Source organism: Notolepis coatsorum (genome assembly GCF_963971535.1).
Source record: "Notolepis coatsorum genome assembly, chromosome: 5".
Taxonomy (NCBI): domain Eukaryota; kingdom Metazoa; phylum Chordata; class Actinopteri; order Aulopiformes; family Paralepididae; genus Notolepis; species Notolepis coatsorum.
Window position 1 is genome coordinate 128100221 of NC_140169.1, and position 27158 is coordinate 128127378.

The following is a 27158-nucleotide window of genomic DNA, read 5'->3' on the forward strand; positions in this document are numbered from 1 at the left end:
GTGTGTGTGTGAGAGAGAGGGGGGGGTGTGTGATTACTCAGCTTTGTGTGGGTGAATGTAACAAGTTCCTAACGTTTTCTTTACCCTATTATTTCATACACACTTTATTCATTGTTTTAAATTATTATTTTCTTTTAAGTTATTTTGTGCATCACTCTGTTTTGAATTTGATGCAAATTTGCAATGCATGAGGGTCATCCTTTTGTGTTAAATGGCTGCATAAAGCAAGCATTTGTTGACTCGCATGTTGATAAGAGTATTAAAACTTGGAACTTGAAAAAGATCTGTTTAAGGTAGAAAAAAAATGTGATTAATTTGCGATTAATCGCGAGTTAACTATAGACAATCATGCGATTAATAGAGTTAAATATTTTAATCGATTGACAGCACTAATATATATATATATATATATATATATATACAGTATACAGTAGATGGACCATCTTTCTTTGTGGACTATGATGCTTTGAGATGCATTGATGTCTGTTTGTACTGCTGTTGCATCTTGATCAGATTTGACAGCAGCTGATGATGTTTTGTCCTGACTGTAATTATCAGGAGACAGTAACGGGGACCAACACTCTCCTGAAAGGCCTGACGCCTGACACACCCTACACTGTCTCAGTGGTGCCTGTGTACGCAGAGGGAGACGGCAAGAAGAACTCTGAGAATGGAAGGACAAGTAAGGCCAGCTCACTAACTAACTATGTCAGATGCTGTACATTTTTTATTTATTTTTTTGCTCTCTTGACATTATACAAGTAATTATCAATGGTTTTGCTTGGTTGGGGATGAATGTCAGCTGATAATACAGTAAAGGTTCTAATATATGAATTACGAATATTACTATACTATGGTTTACTATTAGTCTGATATATAAGGCATATTCCAGTGGTGTAAAGCCTGTTCCTGTATCATCGACCATTTGTGATACGGACCTAGACTCAGCGACTTGGAATAAGCACCTCATTTAGTGGTTGAGTCTATACGGTTCTCATTCCACCGGGCCAACAATGAGAGCCATGTAGACTCATCCGCTAAGTTATGTTTATTTACATGGTTGAGTCTACATTGTCTTCATTCCTGATGGTCAGAAAGTGGTACATATTGTCCACCTGTAAAGATCCATGGAAACAGCATTCAGGGAATCCTGAGCTTCTGAGATTTGACGTATTTCCGAGGGCAAATGATTCCATTTGATGATTGATTGACATCCCAGAGTACCCGTGCATTTACAGTGTTTTTAAAGATGGGGGAGGGGAGTGGTACTCAAAATCGAATTGTATTGGACAATTCTTTGGTGTTCGCCCTCAAGTGCAGAATGACGCAACTCACAAATTAAGTACCATACTTTTCGGACTATAAGCCGCGGCTTTTTTCCCCATTTTTCGACCCTGCGGCTTATATAACGGTGAGGCTTATATGTGGACAAAACCCGAAAATCGAAATATTGATTTTTTTACTGCATTGAAATGTTATTTATCTGTTCCCTTATTTGCTAAACTTAATACAACTTGTAAATGAGTTAATGTTATTTGTCCGACAGTATTGTGTCCCAATGGGAGTCATTCTCTGTAGAGGTGGGAACTTAAAGCTCAATATAAGAACGGCCATGCACCACCACTCACAGAATCGAGAAAGAGCAATCAATCTGTCAATCCTTTCCGTGTCCGGGCCGGGTGAGGTTTCCCGTGTTGAGTCAAATTAAGCCGCAGGCTCCACTCCTTACATATGGTAATTAAACATTAAAACACATGCGGCTTATAGTCCAGTGCGGCTTATATATGTACACATCATTCAATTTAGCTGCTGCGGCTTATAGTCAGGTTCGGCTTATAGTGCGAAAAGTACGGTACCTTTTCCAGGAAGAGAAAACGATGACTTTCTTTTGACGAAGATACAAATAAAAAATGTTTTTTGCGATTTATTTATTTATTTTTGGCACACAGTGATAAGTAGATGTGAGCTAGGTGCCGACAAAATGGAATTGATGGGATCTTTAAACTCGTGTTTGCTGTTTCTCAGAGCCTCTGGGTGGAGTGAAGAACCTTCAGGTCCTGAACCCCACAATGACGACTCTGAATGCACGCTGGGAACCTGCTGAGGGCAAAGTGAAGGAGTACAAAGTCCTCTATGTGCCCGTTGCTGGTGGAGACGAGATCACGGTAGGACTGATAGGAAGACCATTAGCTTTAGCTTACCATTAGCTGATATTATAGAATATAGATGGATCTTTCTTTTTGGGACTATGATGCGTTTAGATGCATTGATGTCTATTTGTACTGCCATTGCATCTTTGGTTTTCACCAGTAATCTTGATAAGATTTGACAGCATCTGATGATGTTTTGTCCTGACTGTAATTATCAGGAGACAGTAACGGGGACCAACACTGTCCTGAAAGGCCTGACACCTGACACACCCTACACTGTCTCAGTGGTGCCTGTGTACGCAGAGGGAGACGGCCAGAAGACCTCTGAGAATGGAAGGACAAGTAAGACCAGCTCACTCACATGTTAGATGCTTCAATATTACAGTTTATACTCATGGAATCTTTAAACTCCTGTTTGCTGTTTCTCAGAGCCTATGGGTGGAGTGAAGAACCTTCAGGTTGTGAACCCCACAATGTCGACCCTGAATGCACGCTGGGAGGCTGCTGAGGGCAAAGTGAAGGAATACAAAGTCTTCTATGTGCCTGTGGCTGGAGGAAACGAGAGCATGGTAGGACCGATAGGAGGGCCGTTAGCTTTAGCTTACCATTAGCTGATATTATAGAATATAGATGGACCAATTTGGCCCCATAATTACACATGCGATCCGGATATGGCGTGAAACACAAAAAAAATATGCTAATCCACATAAATGGCATAATCATACTCCCTTATTCAATAACAATGCACTCCTGATTAGAAAACGACCTATAAGATTCCCTAGATGGGAAAAGCAAGGCATACATACATTAGGAGATGTTTTCAACAAACAGGGTATTTGTAGCTATGATGAAATAGAAAAAAAGTTTAATCTCACCGGTTCCACATATCTTTTTTACGCACAATTATTGTTATGTTTGAAGACTCACGGTGTTCCATTAAGGATACCAATTGCACACCACAGATACCACACATTTTTCTATGAAAGAGAGACATCGAGAGGTTTTGTATCAGATTTTTATCATCAATTACTAACGGCTTCGTATGAAACCCTCCACCTAGACTCTGTTTGGAGGAGGGATATACCAGACCTAGAAAAAGATTTTGATTGGCAAGAAGCCTGGGCAAATGTTCGACTTGCATCAAGGAACCCGGACCATCAACAAATCAATCTTAACTATATTCATAGGACATACTTGACTCCTATAAGACTGAACAGAATGGGTCTTAAACAAGACTCCAAATGCTCCTTATGTACAAATGGGGACGAGGGGACATTTATGCACATGTATTGGGACTGCCCACCAGTTAAGATATTCTGGGAAGAAGTGACCCAGCAATTATCAAATCTCTTAATTCTGAATATACCTGTACACCCCTCTATATTACTGCTGAATGATGTTTTTGAATATGCAGTACCTATACAACAAAAGAGATTGGTTTTATCTGGTATTACAGTGGCTAAAAAACTGATAGCATCACGATGGTTTCAACCGGAAAAAATTTGCCGAAAGGTCTGGATTCTTACATATCTCGATGTGATTTATCTAGAAATATCTACAGCAAGAATTTTGGGTCTCAATGAATCCAAATTGACAATGTGGTTAGAAGTGGTGGAGAGAATAAAAGCTAGCATTTAATGGTAGTGTCTGGTTAGGAGCGAAGGATAATGGATGGATTATCCATGGGGGGGTCCAGGGCGGGGGGTGCGAGCAAGAGCATAATGTGTGTAGGGGAATAGATAGCAGGTATTAGGGGTATATCTTGTATAAGACATTTATCCAAACGATGAGTTAACTGATGTACACTGTTTTAGAATGCTTGTATATCTAATTGTGTGTTGTCATGTTTGTTTATGTGTTTGTTTAAAAAAATAATAAAAAAAAAAAGAAAAAAAAAGGGAAAAAAAAGAATATAGATGGACCATCTTTCTTTGTGGACTATGATGCTTTGAGATGCATTGATGTCTGTTTGTACTGCCGTTGCATCTTTGTTTTTCACCAGTAATCTTGATCAGATTTGACAGCAGCTGATGATGTGTTTGTCCTGACTGTAATTATCAGGAGACAGTAACGGGGACCACCACTGTCCTGCGAGGCCTGACGCCTGACACACCCTACACTGTCTCAGTGGTGCCTGTGTACGCAGAGGGAGACGGCAAGAAGACCTCCGAGAATGGAAAGACAAGTAAGACCATGTCAGATGTTTCAATATTACAGTCGATACTCAAAGTATTGTGACAGTGAGCTGAAGGTAATCTTTTCTACTGTTGGTTTGATTATAGGTGTTGTTACCCTCCATATTAAACCATTTCAAAACAAGAGCAATACAAATCCAACTTTGATTCACTTTCCCAATCCCTATGCTGTAACCGCATAAATGCCCCTAGCGACCTTTGATGTGTGAACGTGAAAATAAAAGGACATCTCGTTGCACAGGACCACTGGGCGGCGCAAAGAACCTGAAGGTCACTGACCCCACCATGACCTCTCTCAAAGTGACCTGGGGCCCAGCGGACGGAGCCGTCCGCCAGTACAAGATCTTCTTTGTTCCCACTGCCGGAGGCACAGAGGAGATGGTGAGACTCTTTCTTTTTGTGTCCATAACTAACGCCTAGGGCCAACGTAGAATTAAAGAACCACTTGGGATTTGTTTCGGTGATGAACTGTCATCCAAAACATCCGGTTTTCCGAATCTTTTGTGAACAGGAGCAAGTTCCCGCGGGCACCACCACCATCGTCCTCAGGAATCTGACTCCTGACACGTCGTACACCGTATCAGTGGCACCCGTCTACCCGGCCAGGGAAGGAAAACGCCAGTCAGAGAATGGGAAGACATGTAAGTTGCATTTGGAGTGGACTCATACACAAGATCCATGTAAAGATAGCCTATTCAGTCGTAGAGTAACCGAGAGGAAGGGAGCAATGCCGTTGAAACGTTTTTTTTTTTTTTTTTTATCATACTCTTTATAGTTTTTAACTACAGATTCAATACCATTATGTACTTTTTTGTATGTTCTCTTCCCAATTCCTAGTGCCTTTGGGTGGAGTGAGCAACCTGCAGGTGGACAATCCAACCATCACAACCCTCACCGTGACGTGGGATCCAGCCGACGGCAACGTTCAGGGCTACAAGGTGGTTTACATCCCCGTCAACGGAGGCCTGGAGATTGTGGTGAGGTTCCTCTCCCCCCCCCCCGGCTCGCTGCCTGTCACCATTACACCGACGTCAGTGATGTCATATTGTTTGTGTGGTAGATAAACCCCCCCCCCCTCTCTCTTTAATCTCTCTCACCCATCTTTTCTTCGCCCCTCCTCCCGTTCCTTCCTATCTCTCTTTCATCGCTCCTTCCTATCTACCCAACCCCCAGTCCTTCACCTCCCCAGATGTTCAGTCCATTGACCCCCACCCCCCCCTGTTTGTATGAAGATGTTCCTCATTCTGTGGGGCTTCTCTCATTCCTGGGTGTCCCGGCTAGTCACCTCGTTGAGAGTCATCCAGCCAACTCTGACTATTTTTGTATTGATACTTTGACTGAGTTAATGCCGAGTTTATTAACCAGTTCTCTTCTGACTGAGTAAGTTATTCAGCTTCGGCTATTTTCCACCACAGTTGACAGATTAATCTTCGTATGCAGATGTTGATGCGCAATAGCGTCCAAGTCGTTTTGGGGGGAAATAAATCCCATTTCTTCGCACACTCTCATTGTTATTTATGTAGAGTTGTCTTTCTTGGACAAGGCGTGAGCATGTGTGAAGCCTGGGGACGAGAGACAGACAGGGCATTAACATTTGGACTGTCAGAGGAGCGAGCCGGGGGCTCAGGCTGGCTGGAAGCTAACAGAGTGTGACCAGACGTAGGATCACAACTGTACTACATGCTGTTGACTGTTGGTTTGGCTTGTCAATCTGTGGAACTGGATCCGTTAACCTGTTAACATGCGCCCAGAAAAGCAGCAATTCTTTTTACGTGAACTTGAGGACTGCATACTTTTTTTGCACTTTTTTTTTTTTTTAATCTTTATACTTTATGCTTATAGCACATACATAAGCCAGGTCTCTTTTGAAAGATAGCATTGTGAGGTTTCTTACACAATAAAGAAAATCACTTTTAGTGCTAATGAAATAGAGTAACATAGGACTGAACTTGAGTTGAACTTGAACTTGTGTACTCAAATTTTTCTGTAGTGGTTGCAATATTCCAAATTATTATAATTTTTTTAATTGTATAAGCTGGTAAACACCGCAAATCCATAGCCTGAAGTCTTATGTAGTACAGGTCCAAATTTCTTTTAAAAAATTAACTCAGAAATGAGTCTTCTAGAGAGATCCAGGTAAACCGTGTGCCAAGAAAAAAGCTCTCCATTTCCTTATCCACGCCAATTCATTTGGAATTTTTTTCACTTCTGGTTTTCGCTCATCACCTTTCACCTAGATCCCTTATTTGCACACCCCCAAGTGGGGTATCATTGGAGAGCTACACTCGTTGGCCACAACCCTGACCAATAATTCTCGCAATTGGCGGATGATTGACAGTTCTAGAGCATCGGGAGTCCGGGGTGGTAATCTGACGCTTGCACGTAAAAAGAGCCACGGATTTGGTCGAGTGAGGTGGCATTCGAACGGCAACAAATAGGGCTTTAATTCGGCGAAAAATGCCGCCCCGAGTCGCTAGATGCTCACAAAGTGCCGTGACTTTCGTCTGTTCCGCCGGCGGGCACGACGGCCCGGGCCAGGGCTGTTGCATGTTAAGAGGTTGTTTACTTTGTCCATTGAGATCTGGCATGTTTGCTGCAGGGCCTCTATGCCATAATAACCACTTTCACTCTAAATCGTACTTACTGTATGTGTCAACATAAACTCAACAGAGAGGAGACGAGTCTATACCGGAGGTCTAGAGGGGGTTTTGAACTGCTGCTATTCATGCAATTTCAACGTTAATTATTCATTCAGACAAATTAAACAGTCCAGCTATATTTACCTTGTGCGGTTTTTTCATGTTCAGAATTGTTATTCACACTGTGTGTGTCTTGCATGTGTAGGAACAAGTGTCTGAGAGCACGACTAAAACCGTCTTGGATAAGCTTCTGCCGGACACAGTCTACAAAGTCACTGTCATCCCAGTGTACGCAGAGGGAGACGGACCGAGCCTCACGGAGAACGGCAAGACAAGTGAGTCACACCGTCAGGGGTAATGTAATGTCTGTCAAAGTCAAATGCTGTCCTCCTTGGTAAAGGAACTATTTTCTATTTTCAAGTGTAAAGGTAGAATCTGTGATGCCACCAAACAGTGACCCCTAGGCAAAAGTGCCCCTATTGTTTTTTGTTGTTTGTTTACATTTTTTGTTTTGGTCTAATAATGTGTGGGTTGGTGTTGAGTGGGGATAGGGAAGGGGTTGTTATTGCTGGCCACACCTCAGCCAAGATATATATATATATATATAATACGTATTATACTGTGAATTTCTGTAGACCTCTCGTGGCAGAGGTGTGGTCAGCAATAGCATCCCCTCCAACCCACACAAGACCAAAACAAAAAAGTGCAATATCAAGAGGGGCACTTTTGCCTAGAGGTCACTGTTTGATGATATTATAGACACTATCTTTAAATGATAATTGTTGTGAAGGATCAGATTAAACCGAATATATATATTTATTTATGGATATGTATTGAATAGTATTTGTATATCGTTTGATATCCCTTGTATATTCCTTGTACATATACACGGAATATCCCTTTATTCTACTACAGCCCATAATAGTTCATTCTCTTATTGGACAAAAGGACCAGGCGCCAGGGACAAGCCCCTGGCGTTCAAGTTCAAAGGTACCGACGAGACATGCCCTTACTAGCCCCAGCTCCGCGCAGGAATACGGCTACCGAAAGCAGAGCGGCACTACTTGTCCACCGTGCATATAAATATGGCGCAAGAAATGTAGAATTCCTCTTAGTCCTTTACCCTTCTACCCAACTAAGTAACAAGACGTGAAGCCTCACCCCACGGTACCGCGTGCGGTGTAGTACGGCCTGTTTGGCCTTAGAATAGCAGTGAGACCTCGTGCGAATTAATAGCTGAATTGCCAGAGTTTGGCACCGTATTTCTATTAAGTAATAATAGTCTATTATGTATGGTGCATCGTTCGGTTAGAGTTCTAAAGTGAGCAGCACCCCCATCGTTTCCTCGCGTTATCTAGAGTCTTAACCAGGTTGGGCAGACCACGCGTGGTGCTTTCATCCGAGGAGTTCTGGGCGAGGACGAGTGGACCTGCACATTGGATTACCTACCCCGACGACTGCTGAGCCCTATACGGCATGGAATATCTATTTGCTTTGGTGCTTTGATTTGTGGAGCGGATAATCGCCAACACCGGTGAGTGTTGGATTTACCCCGAGAGGAGCCAAGGTGAGACGGCGCTCAGACCAGACTGAGGTCGCCTCGCTTCTCCTTCGTTGTGGACCGACAGCTACAGCTACAGCTATCGTCTACAAGAGAGCCCAAGTGTATTCATCTGTGGATCAAGGTTCTCCGGGCACTGTGTTCTGTACCTGAACTCTACCTAGAAATCGTTGACCAGACGGGATACAGCCGACGGCTCTCCTACCCCCCCTACTGGCTTACAACCGGCGGGACCCCTTCAGTATATTATCCAGCTATAATCATTAAGTGACCATCGTTATAATTCCCTAAGAGCTAGGTTGTATACTTGCTTCCTGTGTAACCAGAGATTGGACATTCAGTGTTGATTTGCCTACGAGTACTCATTTGCCTTACAAGAGCATTCAATTCAAATCATAAATGTAATAAGTAATTATTATATGTACCCTTTGCTATATATTAAATATTTGACTTATACCTTTGTGTGGACCTGATTTCATATGTGGGAAAGTGTTCATCATACTTAGATATTGTGTACTGTATGGCCAGTAATTAAAGTACATAAAGCGGTAGTGGTTTAATGATACCATACTTATCAATACAGTCAGGGAATTGTACCCCTCAGTTACAATTGGTCCTTCGAGCCGGAGGGTAATTAGTGTAATATTAATATAGTGGTATTAATATTGAAATGGCCTATGATGAACACTCCACGAAACGGTCCTCCTAAAGTAGAACGCCCGCAACGTAGACGACAGCCACCTCAGTACTTAGAGGATTACGCTGTCAGTAAACTACCTAGCCTTCTACAAACAGTAAACGCGGTAAAAGTAGAAAGTAAAATTATGTCCGACCCTATCAACCAGGATACCCCGACCACAGAGGCCCTAGTGGGTTCTAATGTAACTGACCAAGCTCACGGTGGGGACCAGGAGGGAACTGACACGACTTTACCCCCCGCCAAGACCGAAGAAGTAGTCCCCCCAGAGCTCCGGGAGGAAGACAACCCTCCAGAGGTGGAACTCTGGACGGAACAAGATGAGGAGAGCGCCGAGGAGATAGAGCTCCAGGACTCCCCGCAGGGGAACGCATCCCCGACCGGTACTGCCAGGAGCGGATCACCTCAACCAACGTCTTCCCCCAGCGAGGCAGAGAGGATGCTGGCACAGGCGTTCCTCGCCACCCTGACAGCCTCTACCGAACGCGATCGACTTCAGGGTGAACGCGATCGACTCCAAGCACAGACGCTTAGCGAGCGCGAACATTCTACCATTGAAAGAGAACGCCTCCAAGCGCAGCAACGGAGCGAAGAAGAGCGCGTACGTCTGGAGCTGAGACGCCTCCAGACAGAAGAGAACATTGAGAGAAGCCGCGCCGATGCACAGCACGCCGCCGCCAATGCACAGCGCGACGTCGCAAATGCACAGCTCCACGCCGCCCATGCCAGCGCCAATGCCCAGCGCGACGCCGCCAACGCACAGCGCGACGCCGCCCAGGCCAGCGCCAATGCGCAGCGCGACGCCGCCAATGCCCAGCGCGAAGCAGCGCGCGACGCAGCCCATGCCCAGCGCGAGGCAGAGCGCGACCGGCTGCAGGCGGAGCTGATGGACAAACTGGTTGCCATGGCGACACCCCCTCACTCCGCACGGAGCTCTCAGAGATCGTCAAGATATGGGTCTAGGACACATTCCCCTACCCGACGAAGCGACCCGGGACTCCGCCAACAGGAGGATCCTGTCCACGTCTCCGAACCCCCTTCCCGGCCGGTCCATACGAGACCCAGCAACCGGGAAGAACCGGACCACGCCGAGAGACTGAACAGAAGACTCCAGGTCCTAGCAGAGGGAGAGGAGGAGGAAGAGGAGGAATGTCAAGCCGACCAGCAGCAACGTACTCTGGCCCAGGAGGCCCAGTACAGCCCCGACCAGCAGCAACGTACTCTGGCCCAGGAGGCCCAGTACAGCCCCGACCAGCAGCAACGTACTCTGGACCAGGAGGTCCAGTACAGCCCAGAAGTCAGCCCCGAGCCCCTGCGCTACAAACCCCCGACTCCACTAACGGGTGAGTTTGACGCACCGTCAGCCCCGAGGAACAGCACCTGGGTACCCGACCTTCGGTACCCACCAAGTACCAGCCCAAGACGACACGCACGGGGAGACTCGCCTAGGAGACCTCTTCCCCAACGCTCACCGATGTGCCAGTCATCCATGGCATCGTACCTTGGCACACCGACGTTTCCAGACTTCACCCATGAGAACCGAGCACAGTACACGGAGCTACGGATGTGCTTAGAGACAATGATGGTTGATGTAGCTGATGAACGCCACAAGTATGCTACCCTACTGAAACACCTCAAGGTGCCCCGAGCGCACAATATAGCGCTGGCCTATGCCAACTCTACTACCCCATACACAGCGGCTCTAGCAGCACTAGACCAACGTTATGGACGCGTATGGGACTATGTGATACTGGAGATAAGAGACATTGACCGTCTCCCCCCAGCCAGAGACAACAGAGCATTAGATGACCTGTCTATCAAAGTACAGTCCCTGGTAGGGATGCTGGGGTCCCAAAGGGAAAAGGGTATCTACGAACTGTACGCTAACTCTAACGTAGAGAGGATATTAGAGAAGCTCCCTCCCGCCCGACAAGAGCGCTTCAGGCGGCAGAGAGACTACCGCGACCCCAACGGTCCAGAGGCATCCCTCCTAGACCTATCTGAGTTCCTCGCCAGGGAGGTCAGTAGCCTACGACTCGACACGTTCGTATGGAGTGGACCAAGCCCAAGACTCGGACCTCGGGGACAAACAGATAACCGCCGGTTGGTGACCGTTATGCACCAAGCCGAATCAGTACCACACAAGAACCACAACACCCCCTCGACGAAAGAGGACCAGTGGAAGATTGAGTGCCAATACTGTGAGGGAGAACATCGGCTGTATCAGTGCGAAGATTTCAAGAAGCTGACCACGGATGATGTGAGTCAGTGGGTCAAGGACCACCGCCGCTGCTTCCGCTGCGCGCGCAGCCACCTAGCAGCTGAGTGCCGCTTGAAAAGGAAGTGCAGCAGGTGCGGTGGCACCCACTTGGAGGTCCTGCATGACATCAACAGGCATCAGCCAGGACAACCGAGTGGGCCCGTCGCGGTAATGTACCATGCCGAGGCGGTGGCACCAGCACCAAAGTTCCACCAGACCGCTCCCTGGTGTCCCGACTGCTACGGCAGACACTGGGAGCCACGGTGCGACTCGCACCATATAGATTCTACGTCACCACACACAGGAGTGCTCCACATTGACCAGCATAGCGGGACCCCCCGAGTGCTCCTCAAAGTGGTCAGAGTGCTCCTGAGCTACGAGGACAAGGTCCTGGACACTTACGCCGTCCTGGACGATGGGTCTGAAAAGACTCTCCTCCTCGCTTCCGCCGCAGCCCAGTTGGGCCTGCGAGGTGTCAAAGATACAATGACCATACGCACCATCAGAAGGGACCAGAAGACCATAAAGGGTGAAAAGGTCTCCTTCAAGATAGCAGCGGTGGACCAGCCCGAGAAGCAGTATAGTATAACTAACGTCTTCACCAGCCACGACATAGGCCTGTCTCAGTACACCTACCCCATCCCACAGCTGATGGCTAAGTATGTGCACCTACGTCAACTACCTATACCGCTTATCGACGGCGCCACACCGACCCTGCTCATCGGCTCCGACCACGCAGACCTCATTCTCCCAATTGAGGCGGCCCACGTCGGACCCAAAGGATGCCCAGTCGCGGTTCAGACCCGACTGGGATGGACGCTCCAGGGCCCCCTCTACGGACTTGACAGTCAACCCACGTCTACACGCTGCCTACACACAGAGGCGAGCAACACCGGCCTCTCCCCCGTACAGCAGAGGCTATTGACATTAAGCGAGAGGCCCGTGGGAGAACCGTGGGTACCAGAGGGAGTTCGGAATTCCACCCCCCTCAGCTGCGCTCCAGACGTAGCTGACCTCGAACCCAGCACCCCAAGCGACTCCTTGACGGGCGGCCGGGACCGGCCCCTCCTCAGATGGGGTACAGAGCAAACAAGAGAAACAGACGGAGGAGGAGAAAGCACAGCCAAGCACAGATCAAAGCAGTCTCAAGCCCGCTTCCTCCTAAGCCCCCCTTCATCCCGTCCAGTCGTCATGACCATAGACCAGTCACTACCCCGAGCTGCGTGGCCGGCCGGCCGCGTAAGCAAAGTGACCACTGGTGCCGACGGAAAGGTCAGAGTGGCAGAAGTGCTCGGCCAAGGGCGGACCTACAACCGACCCGTGGCGAGGCTGATAGAGTCGCCAAGGCTCCCCGACTCGCTTAATGACGACCATGACCCATGACTTTGTGAACTGACCGACCCCTTACAGCGGACATTGAGTAGTGGACAGTGCGGTTAATCTGTCTCTGCTTAGCTAATTAGGTGGGACTAATTAGGGGGCGGCTGTTGTGAAGGATCAGATTAAACCGAATATATATATTTATTTATGGATATGTATTGAATAGTATTTGTATATCGTTTGATATCCCTTGTATATTCCTTGTACATATACACGGAATATCCCTTTATTCTACTACAGCCCATAATAGTTCATTCTCTTATTGGACAAAAGGACCAGGCGCCAGGGACAAGCCCCTGGCGTTCAAGTTCAAAGGTACCGACGAGACATGCCCTTACTAGCCCCAGCTCCGCGCAGGAATACGGCTACCGAAAGCAGAGCGGCACTACTTGTCCACCGTGCATATAAATATGGCGCAAGAAATGTAGAATTCCTCTTAGTCCTTTACCCTTCTACCCAACTAAGTAACAAGACGTGAAGCCTCACCCCACGGTACCGCGTGCGGTGTAGTACGGCCTGTTTGGCCTTAGAATAGCAGTGAGACCTCGTGCGAATTAATAGCTGAATTGCCAGAGTTTGGCACCGTATTTCTATTAAGTAATAATAGTCTATTATGTATGGTGCATCGTTCGGTTAGAGTTCTAAAGTGAGCAGCACCCCCATCGTTTCCTCGCGTTATCTAGAGTCTTAACCAGGTTGGGCAGACCACGCGTGGTGCTTTCATCCGAGGAGTTCTGGGCGAGGACGAGTGGACCTGCACATTGGATTACCTACCCCGACGACTGCTGAGCCCTATACGGCATGGAATATCTATTTGCTTTGGTGCTTTGATTTGTGGAGCGGATAATCGCCAACACCGGTGAGTGTTGGATTTACCCCGAGAGGAGCCAAGGTGAGACGGCGCTCAGACCAGACTGAGGTCGCCTCGCTTCTCCTTCGTTGTGGACCGACAGCTACAGCTACAGCTATCGTCTACAAGAGAGCCCAAGTGTATTCATCTGTGGATCAAGGTTCTCCGGGCACTGTGTTCTGTACCTGAACTCTCCCTAGAAATCGTTGACCAGACGGGATACAGCCGACGGCTCTCCTACCCCCCCTACTGGCTTACAACCGGCGGGACCCCTTCAGTATATTATCCAGCTATAATCATTAAGTGACCATCGTTATAATTCCCTAAGAGCTAGGTTGTATACTTGCTTCCTGTGTAACCAGAGATTGGACATTCAGTGTTGATTTGCCTACGAGTACTCATTTGCCTTACAAGAGCATTCAATTCAAATCATAAATGTAATAAGTAATTATTATATGTACCCTTTGCTATATATTAAATATTTGACTTATACCTTTGTGTGGACCTGATTTCATATGTGGGAAAGTGTTCATCATACTTAGATATCGTGTACTGTATGGCCAGTAATTAAAGTACATAAAGCGGTAGTGGTTTAATGATACCATACTTATCAATACAGTCAGGGAATTGTACCCCTCAGTTACAATAATTCTGGTTATTTTCAAGCTAGACCCCATATTTGCCGCATCTGGCATCATACCAGTTCTGTTTATGTTTTTCTTGAGTTGAACAAAGTCCCCAAAGCAGCCAAATGTCTGAACATTTGAACTGAAAGGACGTCCATTGCATTTTTAGGAACATTCTTTGTCTGTTTGCCTTGGTAGAGCTGCAGCTAACTTGAGAAAAACCCAACTTGCTCATCCATAGTCCAAAATGATAGTACTTTGGTTGGAATCGATTGATATGATGCCAGATGAAAATACACTCGGAACACACACTTGGCATTAGGTCAGGTCACACTTTAAATCCATCATGTTGAAAAACAGACGTCATGAATAGGCTATAGAAAATATGAATGAGATTTACGGTAGATACCAAATATAAGATCTGATCTGAACGGAGGCCACACTACTTTTTCCTAAGAGTTAAAAATATGCTACTGAACTAAGGCGTTATAATTGACAAACTTGGATATTAAACTGATTTATCCTTAACCCTCTGTTCAGCACAGCCTCTATATATTTGGTATGCTCTGTAAATCCCATTAATATTTTCCAATGGGATTTAGAACTACACCCCAAATGGCGGAAATGCTAACTTCCCAGCCTACAGCAATGCTAACTTCCCAGCCTACAGCAATGCTAACTTCCCAGCCTACAGCAATGCTAACTTCCCAGCCTACAGCAATGCTAACTTCCCAGCCTACAGCAATGCTAACTTCCCAGCCTACAGCAATGCTAACTTCCCAGCCTACAGCAATGCTAACTTCCCAGCCTACAGCAATGCTAACTTCCCAGCCTACAGAATTGCGTCAGACCTTCGGCACACGTTCTACATTAAAACATATCAGACGCCAGTGAACATGTGGCCGGTCGGCTAGACGACAGCTGTATGACGTCGGGGAGAGATCTCCCAGTAGTGCTAAATCCTTCCTGTCTCTCGTCTGCACTCAGAGCCCCTGGGCTTCGTGGGGAACATGCAGGTCACGGATCCAACCACCAGCACTCTGAACGTGCGCTGGGATCCCGCAGAGGGCAACGTCCGCGAGTACATCGTGATCTGGGTCCCGGTCGCAGGAGGAGAGCAGGATGTGGTAAGATTGTGTCTTGCCAGCATTCCTCTCTGTCAACGCAGTAGCACTCACTGGGACTGAGTAGCACAGGACAGTAAACTGACAGCTGATGTCATACGTACAGGATACTTTTTCAGCAACGTAATTCATTGGATTGCACAGACTTCATCTGATTAGCTTCAGTTACATTTGGATGAGTTGGCCTCTAAAATACATAGAATATCAAGCTAATTAGACAGTTTGTTCCTATTCTTATATCTACTGTAATCTAACAGCAATTTCAAGTGTTGCTATCATCATCTACAGCCAGTACAAATTCGACAGCCATTATTATAAATTCTATAAAATTAAGTTTGAGTCCATAGTCTCACAATGAAAATAACTTTTTTTCCTAAAAATAACACATTTCCAATTAACCCAACTACTGTTATCCATAGACCCCCCTCAGTTCTCACTCAATGAAAGTTGGGCTTGCCAGATATGAACCTCAGACCAACTTTACTCAATTATGTACTTATCCTGTTGATGAAGAAGTCGGTCTTAGGGTTGTTTAATGTTCATGGACATTGTTTTCCTGCATTTGCCAGTACCTTGAAATGTATATCCACTGATGTGATGTGCTTGGAACTTTTTCTTCATAAATAGAAATTTGTATTTGATCATTTACAAACAGGTTAGTATTACCATATGTTTCATATCTTAAACCCCACCCTCTTTTCTTGATCCTCCAATCACCCCCCTCAGGAAAGCAAAGAGGATCAAGAAAAGAAGACAGGGTTTGAGATAGGTCAATAGGGACACTGGCAGCTTACCCATTTTGTCTTTCAACTTCCTATGAGCTCATGAGACTGTATCTATAAAGCCTAATATTAGCCTTCAGTTTTGAATGAAAAACACCAAGCCCCTTGTTCTGTTTCCTTACATATAATGATTTGTAATGAGCTAGCTAATAATACCTCTGTGATTATATGTGCCTTATTTGTTTGATTTGGGAATATCCACACTAGCTAATATCCTTGTCATAAAGTCCAGCTACTAAAAAAATATCAGAAGTGGGCGGGGCTTATCAGGTGATTAACGACACGACTGATGTAATTTTTCTCTTTTTCTCTGATCAGGACCAGGTGTCCGGAACCGCCACCTCCATTGTTCTGAAGAACCTGGAGTCCAACACGGAGTACACGGTCACTGTGGTGCCAGTCTACCACGAGATGGAGGGCAAGTCCCAGTCTAGGAATGGAAAGACAAGTGAGTGAAGTTCAACTGGGTTCCACTGACTAATCGTCATGGTATTGTCCCTGGGCCTCTAGTACAGTAGAAGAGCCTCGTCAGGCCAAAGAGCTTTGGGAACGGGCAATGTTCAAACAGGAGGAATTATTTGGAGCAAACTTAAAAAGAATCATTCCATTCTTTATGTGATAGTCATGCAGTTTTTGGGCATGGGAATAATCTCTTACCCAGGGGGAACCAGAATGTTCTACTTGGCTCTCTAGCATTCATCCCACAAAAGGCAGCAATATTTATCCACCACTGGTTGTACAATGAATGGGAGTTGTTGGGGCAAACATGACATGTCTCCAATTTTGGGCAATTTTGCTGGTGTTTGCAATTGCAATCCCCAGAGAACTAAATAATGCATTCCGATTTCACTGGGCCATAGACTACTCTCAAAGTCAAAGAACCACATGAAAAAAGATTTAAAGGGGACATGTATTATAAATGGCTTTTTTAAGTGTTTAGCATTGTTTTATAGTAATAGGGGTTAGTATCAATGGGTCTCTGTCTCTAATTACCATATTGGCGGATTCCTCTAATTCAGTTGAGACCATTTCCTCCTCCATTGAATTAGGTCATTCTGATTTGACTCGCAAGGTGACGTAACAAGGAGCTGGTGGAGCTGATTGGCTCTGTGGTTGTAGTCACCGCCCACAATTCGCTCAACAGAGCGAGTGGATTACTTCCTCAAACAGGGTGCCGCCGAGTCCGACAGACAGCAGAGAACGAGCGAGAGAGGAGAGAGAGAAATAGAGAGGGAGAGAGAGATAGAGAGAGAGAGGGAGAGAGTCTTCTCTCACACGCTCCGTGTGTCCCTCTCTCTCTCTCTCTCTCTCTCTCTCTCTCTCTCTCTCTCTCTCTCTCTCTCTCTCTCTCTCTCTCTCTCTCTCTCTCTCTCTCTCTCTCTCTCTCTCTCTCTCTCTATCTCTCTCTCTCCCTCACTCCCTCTTTATCTCTCTCCCTCGCAGTCGGGAGCAGCATATCACTGTCAAATATCTTTGCGGATGCTCCGACGTGCACGCCCATATTCAGATCCGTACAATAATAATCACAGAGGTATATATTGTCATTTGAAACAAGTTACCAATGCATTGTCCCACGGTGAAATGTATTAGTATCCCCCTCAATGTCTCTATATCTCTCTCTGTCTGCCACTCGCAGACTGTGTGGGTGACTGTCTTTCAAAGCGCTTATAGGCGGAGCCCATCCAATAACAGCCTGAAATCCTGAGGCTTTTGAGTACTTCATTAGAAATATAAAACAATGCAGATGTGTTCAATAGACTCACAGGAATTGTGTAAAGTTGCCCAAATAGTGCTAGGAATAGCAATGCATGTCCCCTTTAAAACACCCAGAAGCTACAAATTAGACAGTAATGACTAGATTTGGCGTTTTCTTTAAAGTAGATTTTTACCCAGCATTTCAGCATCAGTTTCACACTTAACCTATTGATAAACAAGGCCCATTGTAACTCCTCCATGTCAGATCCTCTGGGTGGAGTGAAGAACCTTAAGGTCGTGGACCCCACCTTCAGCACTCTGACAGTACGCTGGGACCCCGCGGTGGGCGACGTGCGCCAGTACAAGGTCTTCTACGCATCCGTCCCAGGAGGGCAACAACAGATGGTAGGACTTCCACCCTCCTCCTCTTCTGAGTCACCTCATTCATCATCTGACTCACCCATGCTTACCAAGTAATCAAATGAAATCATTATTTCCCTGCTGACAGTGGCCTTAACGTTTTCACTGAACAGGATCAAGTCTCAGGCTCCACCACAAGCACAGTGCTGCGCAGCCTCAACTCCGACACGGTGTACAATGTGACCGTTGTTCCCGTCTATCCGGACGTGGAGGGCATACCGCAGTCTGACGATGGAAAGACAAGTGAGTGAATCACAGCTAATACTTGGTCACCAGCTTTGTCATATCCATATGTCACAGTGGCTGCTGGTAGACTCATCAATACACCAGACACTTTCATTATGCCGCCAGTCACGCTGAATTTTAGAATAAAAAAGAGTCTGGCTGCCAAAGTGTCTAGTGGAGTAGGCAAACTTACCAGACACTAGAAGAACTTCATCAGCATTTGGCTGGCGGCTGGTGTTAATTTCCCACCCGGTTTGCCACGCGACAACTGGCCTTGATTGAGCGTGTGTGGGGCGCATTGTTCCAATGTTGAGGGAGTGCTGTGTTCTGTTCGTTCCAGAGCCCCTGGGCGGAGTGAAGAATCTTCAGGTGACCGACCCCACCATCAACTCCCTGAGGGTGCGCTGGGAGCCGGCTGAGGGTGATGTGAGGCAGTACAATGTCATCTACGCCCCTCTCGCCGGAGGACCTGAGCAAATGGTACTGTGCTCACATCCGACAATAGAATTATCCCACCCACAAAGCACAGAGAACCCACTGAAGGCCCTTTATATACAGTAACTAACTGTGTATCACTCTGCGTGTTGGAATAGGTGCTTGTGTGCAGTTGTTGAGTGAATGGCAGACGAATCTAATGCTGTACCTTGGCCAATGTAATGTACACAAGCACACACCGACCAACCATCCGGCCCACCCACAGAGCGCAGTAACATACTTACAGAGATGCTCCTTATGGAGAGCTGAAAGAAACATAATGATACACTGAAGAGCTGAAAGAAACATAATAATACACTGAAGAGCTGAAAGAAACATAATAATACACTGAAGAGCTGAAAGAAACATAATAATACACTGAAGAGCTGAAAGAAACATAATAATACACTGAAGAGCTGAACGAAACATAATGATACACTGAAGAGCTGAAAGAAACATAATGATACACTGAAGAGCTGAAAGAAACATAATAATACACTGATGAGCTGAACGAAACATAATAATACACTGAAGAGCTGAACGAAACATAATGATACACTGAAGAGCTGAAAGAAACATAATGATACACTGAAGAGCTGAACGAAACATAATGATACACTGATGAGCTGAACGAAACATAATGATACACTGAAGAGCTGAACGAAACATAATGATACACTGAAGAGCTGAAATAAACATAATTGTTATGGTTTGACACCGACCCCAAACGCACGACACAAGAGAGTAGGAATTCAGAGTTGCCAAATACAAGGGCTTGTTTATTTGAATACTAAATATAAAGAGTACAGGATAGGCAAGTCAACAAGACAGGTACATAGGCCAGGGGGCAAAAGTTCTGCTGCTCTGCAGCTTCTCCCGTGGTGGTAGTTTGGGAATAGCAGATGTTGACAGAACCGCTCTGCAGAATTCTCTCGGCAGAATCTCCGATGTGTTGCGAGACCGAGAGAGGGAGAGAGGGAACGAGTCAACAACAGTGCAGGTTGAACGAGCAGGAGAACAGGGTGAACCAATCTTCGTGTAATTAAACACAGTGAGCACAATTCCAAAACAAATCCCAAGTGAATCTCTTCGTGTAAAACACACAGTGAGCAAAATTCCAAACACAGTCCCAAGTGAATATCTTCGTGTAATATACACACAGTAGTGAAGTCCAAAAACAATCCAAATGTGAATAATATCTTCGGTGTGAGCAACACACAGAGGGAGATGAAAAGTCCCAAAAATATTATCCCAGAGGGAACAAACAAAAGGGAACGCTGGGTGAGTGACTGTCTGACAAAAAGGTGGTAATCTTCAGTGTAATAGTAACACACGAAAAACGGAATAGATCAAGACAGTCAATAAAAACTCACCCAGACGTAATGCGTAATGGTGCTGGAACAACAGCGGAGCGAGCGCGCGCCACGGGAACAGGTGTCCAAGAGGAAGGCTTCTTGGAAAAATCCTGGAGATAGCACAGAGAGCAAAAGCAGCAGCAGTAGCAAAACGGAGAATGCAACCAGAGAAAAATCAAGACGATCCAACAAACTTAGAGTGGAGAAACGGGGTATAAATAATAAGGGATTGATTGATTGACAAGCAGTGACAGCTGGGGAATGTGATTGAAAAGCGTGCGGACCTGAGAGAACCAATCAGCGACGTCTCTGATGACGTCACTGGGGAGAAGCGTGTGAATGAGGGAATTGAAATAATTAACAGAAAAAACAAATGAAAACAGAGCGAGGTGGTTAAAGGAACAGAACGAGTGAGAGAGCAAGGACAGAAACCTCACAATAATGATACATTGAAGAGCTGAAAGAAACATAATAATACACTGAAGAGCTGAAAGAAACACAATAATACAATAAAAGAAACATTGGAAATTGTTTTGCAATGTTCTCACCGATGAAGAATGTTCGGCACTAACCCAGAAAGGCTGTTTGTTCTGCCGTCTCCATATAATTTCTAATAGCCTGCATTCATATCCTCACAAGTGACAACCCAGAAGAATAATGCCCACTAGCAAAACCTCCACAAATGTGATTGTGGTGGAAGGCCATCTGGCTCTTCCCTCAAATACACGTTCCCCATTGTCTACTGTACCCCCCCCCCCCATGTCTACCTCTTCCTCCCCCTCGTAGCTCACCATCCCGTCACCCTTCCTCCCCTCTCCTTGACTGCTCCAATCCAATCTTTCCTATCTCACCTGGGCACAACCCCCCTTCTCTGGACTATAAAGGTCTACGTTTTACTTGATTGACGAGCTCTTTGGACGATACTAGCAATAACCAGCAATAACTCTTTACCTATTTGTACCTTGATACTCTGTTTGAGCTAAATAAACCTGTGTTAACTAAGTACATATTTGACTGAGTACATCCTTACTCACGGAAATACCTCCACATGATTCACTCACTGACATGACATTCTTTCTGTTTCTTCCTAACAGACCCAGGTCTCCGGGGTTTCGACCAACACCGTCCTGAGGGGCCTGCAGCCGGACACAAATTACAAGGTGACAGTGGTGCCCGTGTACTCTGACGCGGAGGGGAAACGAGCGTCTGAAAACGGAAAGACAAGTAAGTTTGACACCCGGGGAGAGTAATAGCCTCTCAAAGTGGAAACCGATGCTCAAGTAATTGTTTCCATGTTTCGCCAGAGGCCTTGGGAGGAGTGAAGAACCTGCAGGTCACTGAGCCCACGACCAGTTCTCTGAAGGTGCGTTGGGAGCCAGCCGAGGGCAACGTCCGCCAGTACCGCCTCATCTATGTCCCCGCCTCCGGGGGCGCAGAGGATATGGTAAGACCCCGACTCACCGCTACTGTATTGATAATACTACTTATTTTCGTTGTACTGTACTTGTGCTGTATAATGACAATACATTTTAATCTAATCTAATCTAATCTAATAAAAAAATTTAAAGCAAAGAGGCCTAGAAGCGTGGCTGTTAACGTTAATGGCACACATATCAGCGAGGCCAAAAGAAAACGGGCACAGAGGCACTGAAAGAGGATTTCACCCATCTAATGAACACACTAGACCAGGGGTTCTCAAACTTTTTTATACCACGACCCCATTTTATTTAGGAATTTTTTTGGCGACCCCACACTTAATGTAACGCGTAATTTCAACGTGGAAATAAGGAATATCAAAATAAAAGCACACGTTGTTTCGAAAATGGAATTACAGCACTATGTTATCAATGAAATGAATGAATATTATCAACAAAAGCAATGGAATTGTTTCTGTATACACATTTATAAAACGAGGCATATTTAGCCAAAATATGTTGCCAGAACATGAAAAGGAAATGCGCTCACGTGCGCTTTGGCAGAGATCCGCTTCTACTCTGAAAATCCGCCCTCACAGAGATATGTTGATGCGAAGGGGACACGCTTTATCAGCGCAGCATTACACAACAACACTGGGTACTCGTTCCAGACTGATATCCAGAACTTTGCGAGGGCCTGTCCAGTGAACTTGACTTTCAGTAGCTCGTGGCACGAAAGATCATTGAGCGCCTCCTGCATTCGGTTCCTACAACAAGCCATCAAGCTGAGTAAATACCCCCAAATCTCCGCTGATTATCCTTGAGTGCCACTAACGGAGTTTCCAGCTCATTATCAGCAAATTTCTCTGCCAATGTGTTGTTTTTGTCTGCAAGGAAAATCTGTGCTTCTTCTCCGAGTTAACAAAGGCGAATACTCTGCCTCGAGATAGCCACCTCACTTCAGTGTGGTATAGTATTAGCAGCTGGTTATGCGCAGAGGCAGAGCCCATTTCATTGCGGCCAACCAGCAACGCTTCTGACAACAAACCTATCCATTGCGAGTCCAAGACCAGACCCCCCTCCCGCGATTATAACTGTGCAGGATGTAGTGAGATGTGTATTGGAATACGTGTGTCGGCCTCCATTGATGAAGAGGCGAGACATGGCAAATACACACAGCTGCTGGGTGGAAAACTCGATCTGAGTTTTTTTTTGTTGCCAATGCGCACTGTCATCTACCCGCGACCCCACTTTGGGTCGCAACCTGTAGTTTGAGAACCGCTGCACTAGACAAATACCAAGATGTATTCATCAGTGGACCAATTGCATGCTTTCGCAGAGGACAAGAAGCCTTCAGTCCACTCCTTCAGACATTAAGCACCCCCCACAGCCCAAATGGAATGATCCAAATGATGGGGGGGGGGGGGTCGACTACCAGTCGACTATAACATTTTGGCCAATCAAAGTCGACTATACAAATCCTTAGTCGGGGACAGGCCTACTGTATAGTATACCAAAGATCTGAAAAAGTTACTTTTTCCAGCTTTGTCCAGAGATTCTCTGTACCAAATTTGGCGACAATTGCTCAACATTTGTAGGAGGGGTAGCGAAGAAACAGATTTGGATTTGTTGTTATAGCGCCATCATCTGACCTAATGCCACCAAATTCAACACTATATTACCCTGGGTCCTCAGTAATACCCCCTCCGAGTGTGAAGCCAATCAGATGAGCAGTTATTGAGATATGAGAGACACAGACAGATGCTCAGAGATCCCCTTCCTTCATAGTTAGATATCCCACTGTTGATTGGTTAACAGGAGCAGGTCACCGGTGGCACGACCAACACCGTCCTGAGGAACCTGCTGTCAGACACACCCTACACCGTGACCGTGGTCCCTATCTACCCAGAGGGAGAGGGCCTGCGTCAGTCTGAGAACGGGAAGACTCGTAAGTCATGTACATTCTTCATGTCTTCATGCTAGAAAATGTGCTATTTTCAGATGTTCCCATTTTACGACTTTGAATATTGTGGTTTTTTTTTTTCATTTAAAATCAGACCTCTGGGTCAGAAATATCCTTATAGAGAAACACTATCACCAAGCTTAATAGCTAACACACTTAGGTGACTGGAAACTCGGATGCCTAAACCTGATATATATATATATTTTTTTATTATCTTTTTCCCCCTTCTTTTTCCGTTTTTCTCCTCTCCCAATGTTAGTCGTTATGCCAATTCCCAATCCCCTTCCTGGTCGTTGCGCACTCTACCCCTTACCGTCGGTCTGGGAGGGCGGAGACTATCACATGCTTCCTCTGACACATGTGTTATGTACCCAGTCCACCACTTCTTTTCACCTGGCAGCGCGGACTCTCACTGAGAGAGTGTAACGTGTGGAAGGTCACACTACCGCTCTTAGATCCTTCCCTCGCTGTGCAGGCGCACCGACCGAACTGTAGGAGTCGCTGTCCACAACGACCCAGACCCACCCACCGGCTTCCCTCCCGCTGACTCTGCCAATCGAGCCAGTATGACAGCCGGCCAAGCCGGAAGCAACGCTGACAGCTGGATTCGATACCAGTGTCTCTTGCGTTGGTGACGAGCGCCTTTAAACCTGATATCTTAACGAGCTCCATGACTGAGAGATCTAACAGAAGCAGGAGCTGATCTCACCCGTAATTGACCTATCTCAAACCCTAATGGAGGATCAAGAAAAGAGGGCAGGGTTTGAGCTATGGTCAATTGCCACTTGCCACATGTCTGGGTGTATCTTTTTCCATTTTTTATTATTATAATTTCTTTCTCCACATCCTGTTGTGTACACAGGTTTTCTGTCACTGAAAAGTCAGCTGAAATCCATCCCAGAAAAGTTAATTGGAAAACCGTGATTCCAGCAGAGCATATCAGTATTATACACAACTTGGAATAAGTGATTCCACCGTGGGCTCCAGAACTCTGCTGGGCAAAAAAAACCTAAACAAAACAAGGAAACATTCAGAGAGGAGTCTTGCATATTTCAATTGCTTAATTCCTCCACATTTTCAATTTTGAGTTTCTATTGATTTACCGACGTTCACATCTGATGTGACGTGCGCTCGTTATGAGCCAAATATCTGGACGTCTTTACGAGCCGCTGATCGCCACGACGATCGGCCCTATAAATATACTTTGCAACATTGCGGTTTTAGGATCCATCCTCCCCGTTGCCGAAAGAAGGTTACACTTTGAATAAGGTAGCCGAGCTTCTGCCTACTACATCCATGTTTATTGGGCTGAAGTGCTGGATGCCAGTGGAACATGCACATCTGTTTTACTTTAAAAGGAAAGTTAAGAGGCTTTTGCATAAAAAGCAGAACTGTGCTACTTCTCTCTGGGTTCTCCGCATAGTTGCTATAAACTTGACTTTGTTACAGGAGACGTAGCTTCCCTCAGCACCATTTCAACCTCACTGTGTCCTGCTTGAAATAGGCCTAATGGTAGATGGCCCCATATTTGTTTGTGGTGTTTTGCCTCATTCATAGTGGATGTTTAGAGAGTTGTTTCTGTTTAACGTTGTGGAATGAAGGAAGTCAACATAGCCTTTGGACTTCCCCCTCTCTGACTCTCTCTTGCCCCGTGTGACCCCTTAGTTCCACGCACCCCTCCCAAGAACCTCCAGGTGTACAACCCCACCCCCAACAGCCTGAACGTGCGCTGGGAGCCCGCCTCGGGCCTGGTGCAGCAGTACCGTGTCTCCTACACCCCCCTGCACGGAGGCAGGCCTGTCGAGTCGGTAAGTCACCACTCTCTCCCGCTGTTAAAGTAAGCCTGTCATTACTGAAGGAGTGAGCCCTCAGGGTTCTCTCTCTCTCTCTCTCTCTCTCTCTCTCTCTCTCTCTCACTTTCCCCCTCTCTCTGCTCTCGCCAGATACAGGGAGAGGCCTAAGGTGACACAGTAGGAGAGATATAGGCTACTCGCATGGAGAGTGTAGAATGAGTTTGCTTGCGTACCGTAATTCCTCTAATAGTGACCCGGGCTTGTATTTGTTTCAACTGTAGCGGGTACCAGGCTTTTATTGAAAGGAGGCATGTATAAGAGAGAGAGGCCTATATTTCTAATTTTCAAACAGATCATAATGAATAAATCAACATTTTGTGTCAGTTTGAACCCAGTAAAATGTACTGGGTTCATTTATTGAAACCAAGTACTGTATGAAATAGTAAACAGTGCAATTACAGGTGGTCACTGGTCATTTCACAGGCCATTGCGGTGTAGAAACTTGCCTTGCCTCCATCACTCACTGTTGGGTAGATTTCCATTGCTTTTCTTTGTATCATTTTGCGCGACACACGGTTGTGTTTGTCGCGCAACGCATAAATCCACTCGGAAAGTAGTGTCTCCATCTCCTCGCTCACTTTTTTTCTCCCTCCTCCAGTTATGCGTGCTCTTTTACCGTCAGCTGCTTTCAGCTCATTCCTTTGTTTTTTCCAATATCGGATTTGTCTGGAATCAATGTTAAAGTGCTTTGCGGCTTTCTCTCCCGAATGCTCCGCCGCATACCTCAAAATGTCCTCTTTAAACTTAACGTCAAACTTTCGTCTCTGTTTAGTACCGGTAGCCATGCTTGCTCTGTTGTTGTTGTGTTACGTGCCGCGCGCGACCAGTGTTCCATATACGGAAGTAAGGGGAGGTTCGCTCACGCGTATATTAGTAACCCGGCTTGTATTAAGAGGTCGGCTTATAATTGCTTATTTCAACAGCGCACCCGGTCATTAATAGAGAGTCGGTTTTTAATTGAATACAGGTCACTATTAGAGGATTTACGGTATATGGACATTCTCTCTGAACTGTACATGCGGAAGCAATAACGAGGTTCTCTTTTGACTTTTTTGTATCCCCCGATCAGGGTCAGTTTCATATTTGGTTAAATTCAAAACTGCACAATTCATGTTTAACACATCCTGTGCCATTCACGTTGTACGACGTGTTTCGAGTTCATGCTAATTCTGCCAATCCACGGTGTACGACGTTATTGAGATCATATTTAATTTTTTCGCCATGTTATTCATATTTCCCTCACGGAGCCTGGTCTGATGCAGTGTGAGCCGACACAACTCTGCAACGCTTCAATAATGCCCCCTGGTGAATGATCAGCGAGTTGCCAAACCGGAAATGGCCGAGTCGATCTCGGTGCGTCTCCGGAATGCGTCCGGCCACTCGCATATTGTTGCGGGACTGTAGACACACGTCCTGTGTAGCGATCGCTGCCATAACGCAATAATCGATACGATTTGGCCGTGTATTATGATTATACAAACCGGAAATGGATTT

At 46.0% G+C, this 27158-nt stretch overlaps 1 protein-coding gene across 1 annotated transcript in view; it reads left to right on the forward strand.

The window, feature by feature from the left end:
• Positions 1-27158, forward strand: part of col12a1b (collagen, type XII, alpha 1b) — a 146945-nt gene that overhangs the window by 64484 nt on the left and 55303 nt on the right. The window contains exons 34-51 of the mRNA XM_084315215.1: positions 559-682; positions 2026-2165; positions 2369-2492; positions 2580-2719; positions 4212-4335; positions 4587-4726; positions 4857-4986; positions 5183-5322; positions 7190-7319; positions 15346-15485; positions 16583-16712; positions 18225-18364; positions 18493-18622; positions 18945-19084; positions 21528-21657; positions 21738-21877; positions 23667-23796; positions 25477-25619. Coding sequence (XP_084171341.1) covers positions 559-682; positions 2026-2165; positions 2369-2492; positions 2580-2719; positions 4212-4335; positions 4587-4726; positions 4857-4986; positions 5183-5322; positions 7190-7319; positions 15346-15485; positions 16583-16712; positions 18225-18364; positions 18493-18622; positions 18945-19084; positions 21528-21657; positions 21738-21877; positions 23667-23796; positions 25477-25619 — 2415 coding nt within the window. The remainder of the gene's footprint in view (positions 1-558; positions 683-2025; positions 2166-2368; positions 2493-2579; positions 2720-4211; positions 4336-4586; positions 4727-4856; positions 4987-5182; positions 5323-7189; positions 7320-15345; positions 15486-16582; positions 16713-18224; positions 18365-18492; positions 18623-18944; positions 19085-21527; positions 21658-21737; positions 21878-23666; positions 23797-25476; positions 25620-27158) is intronic.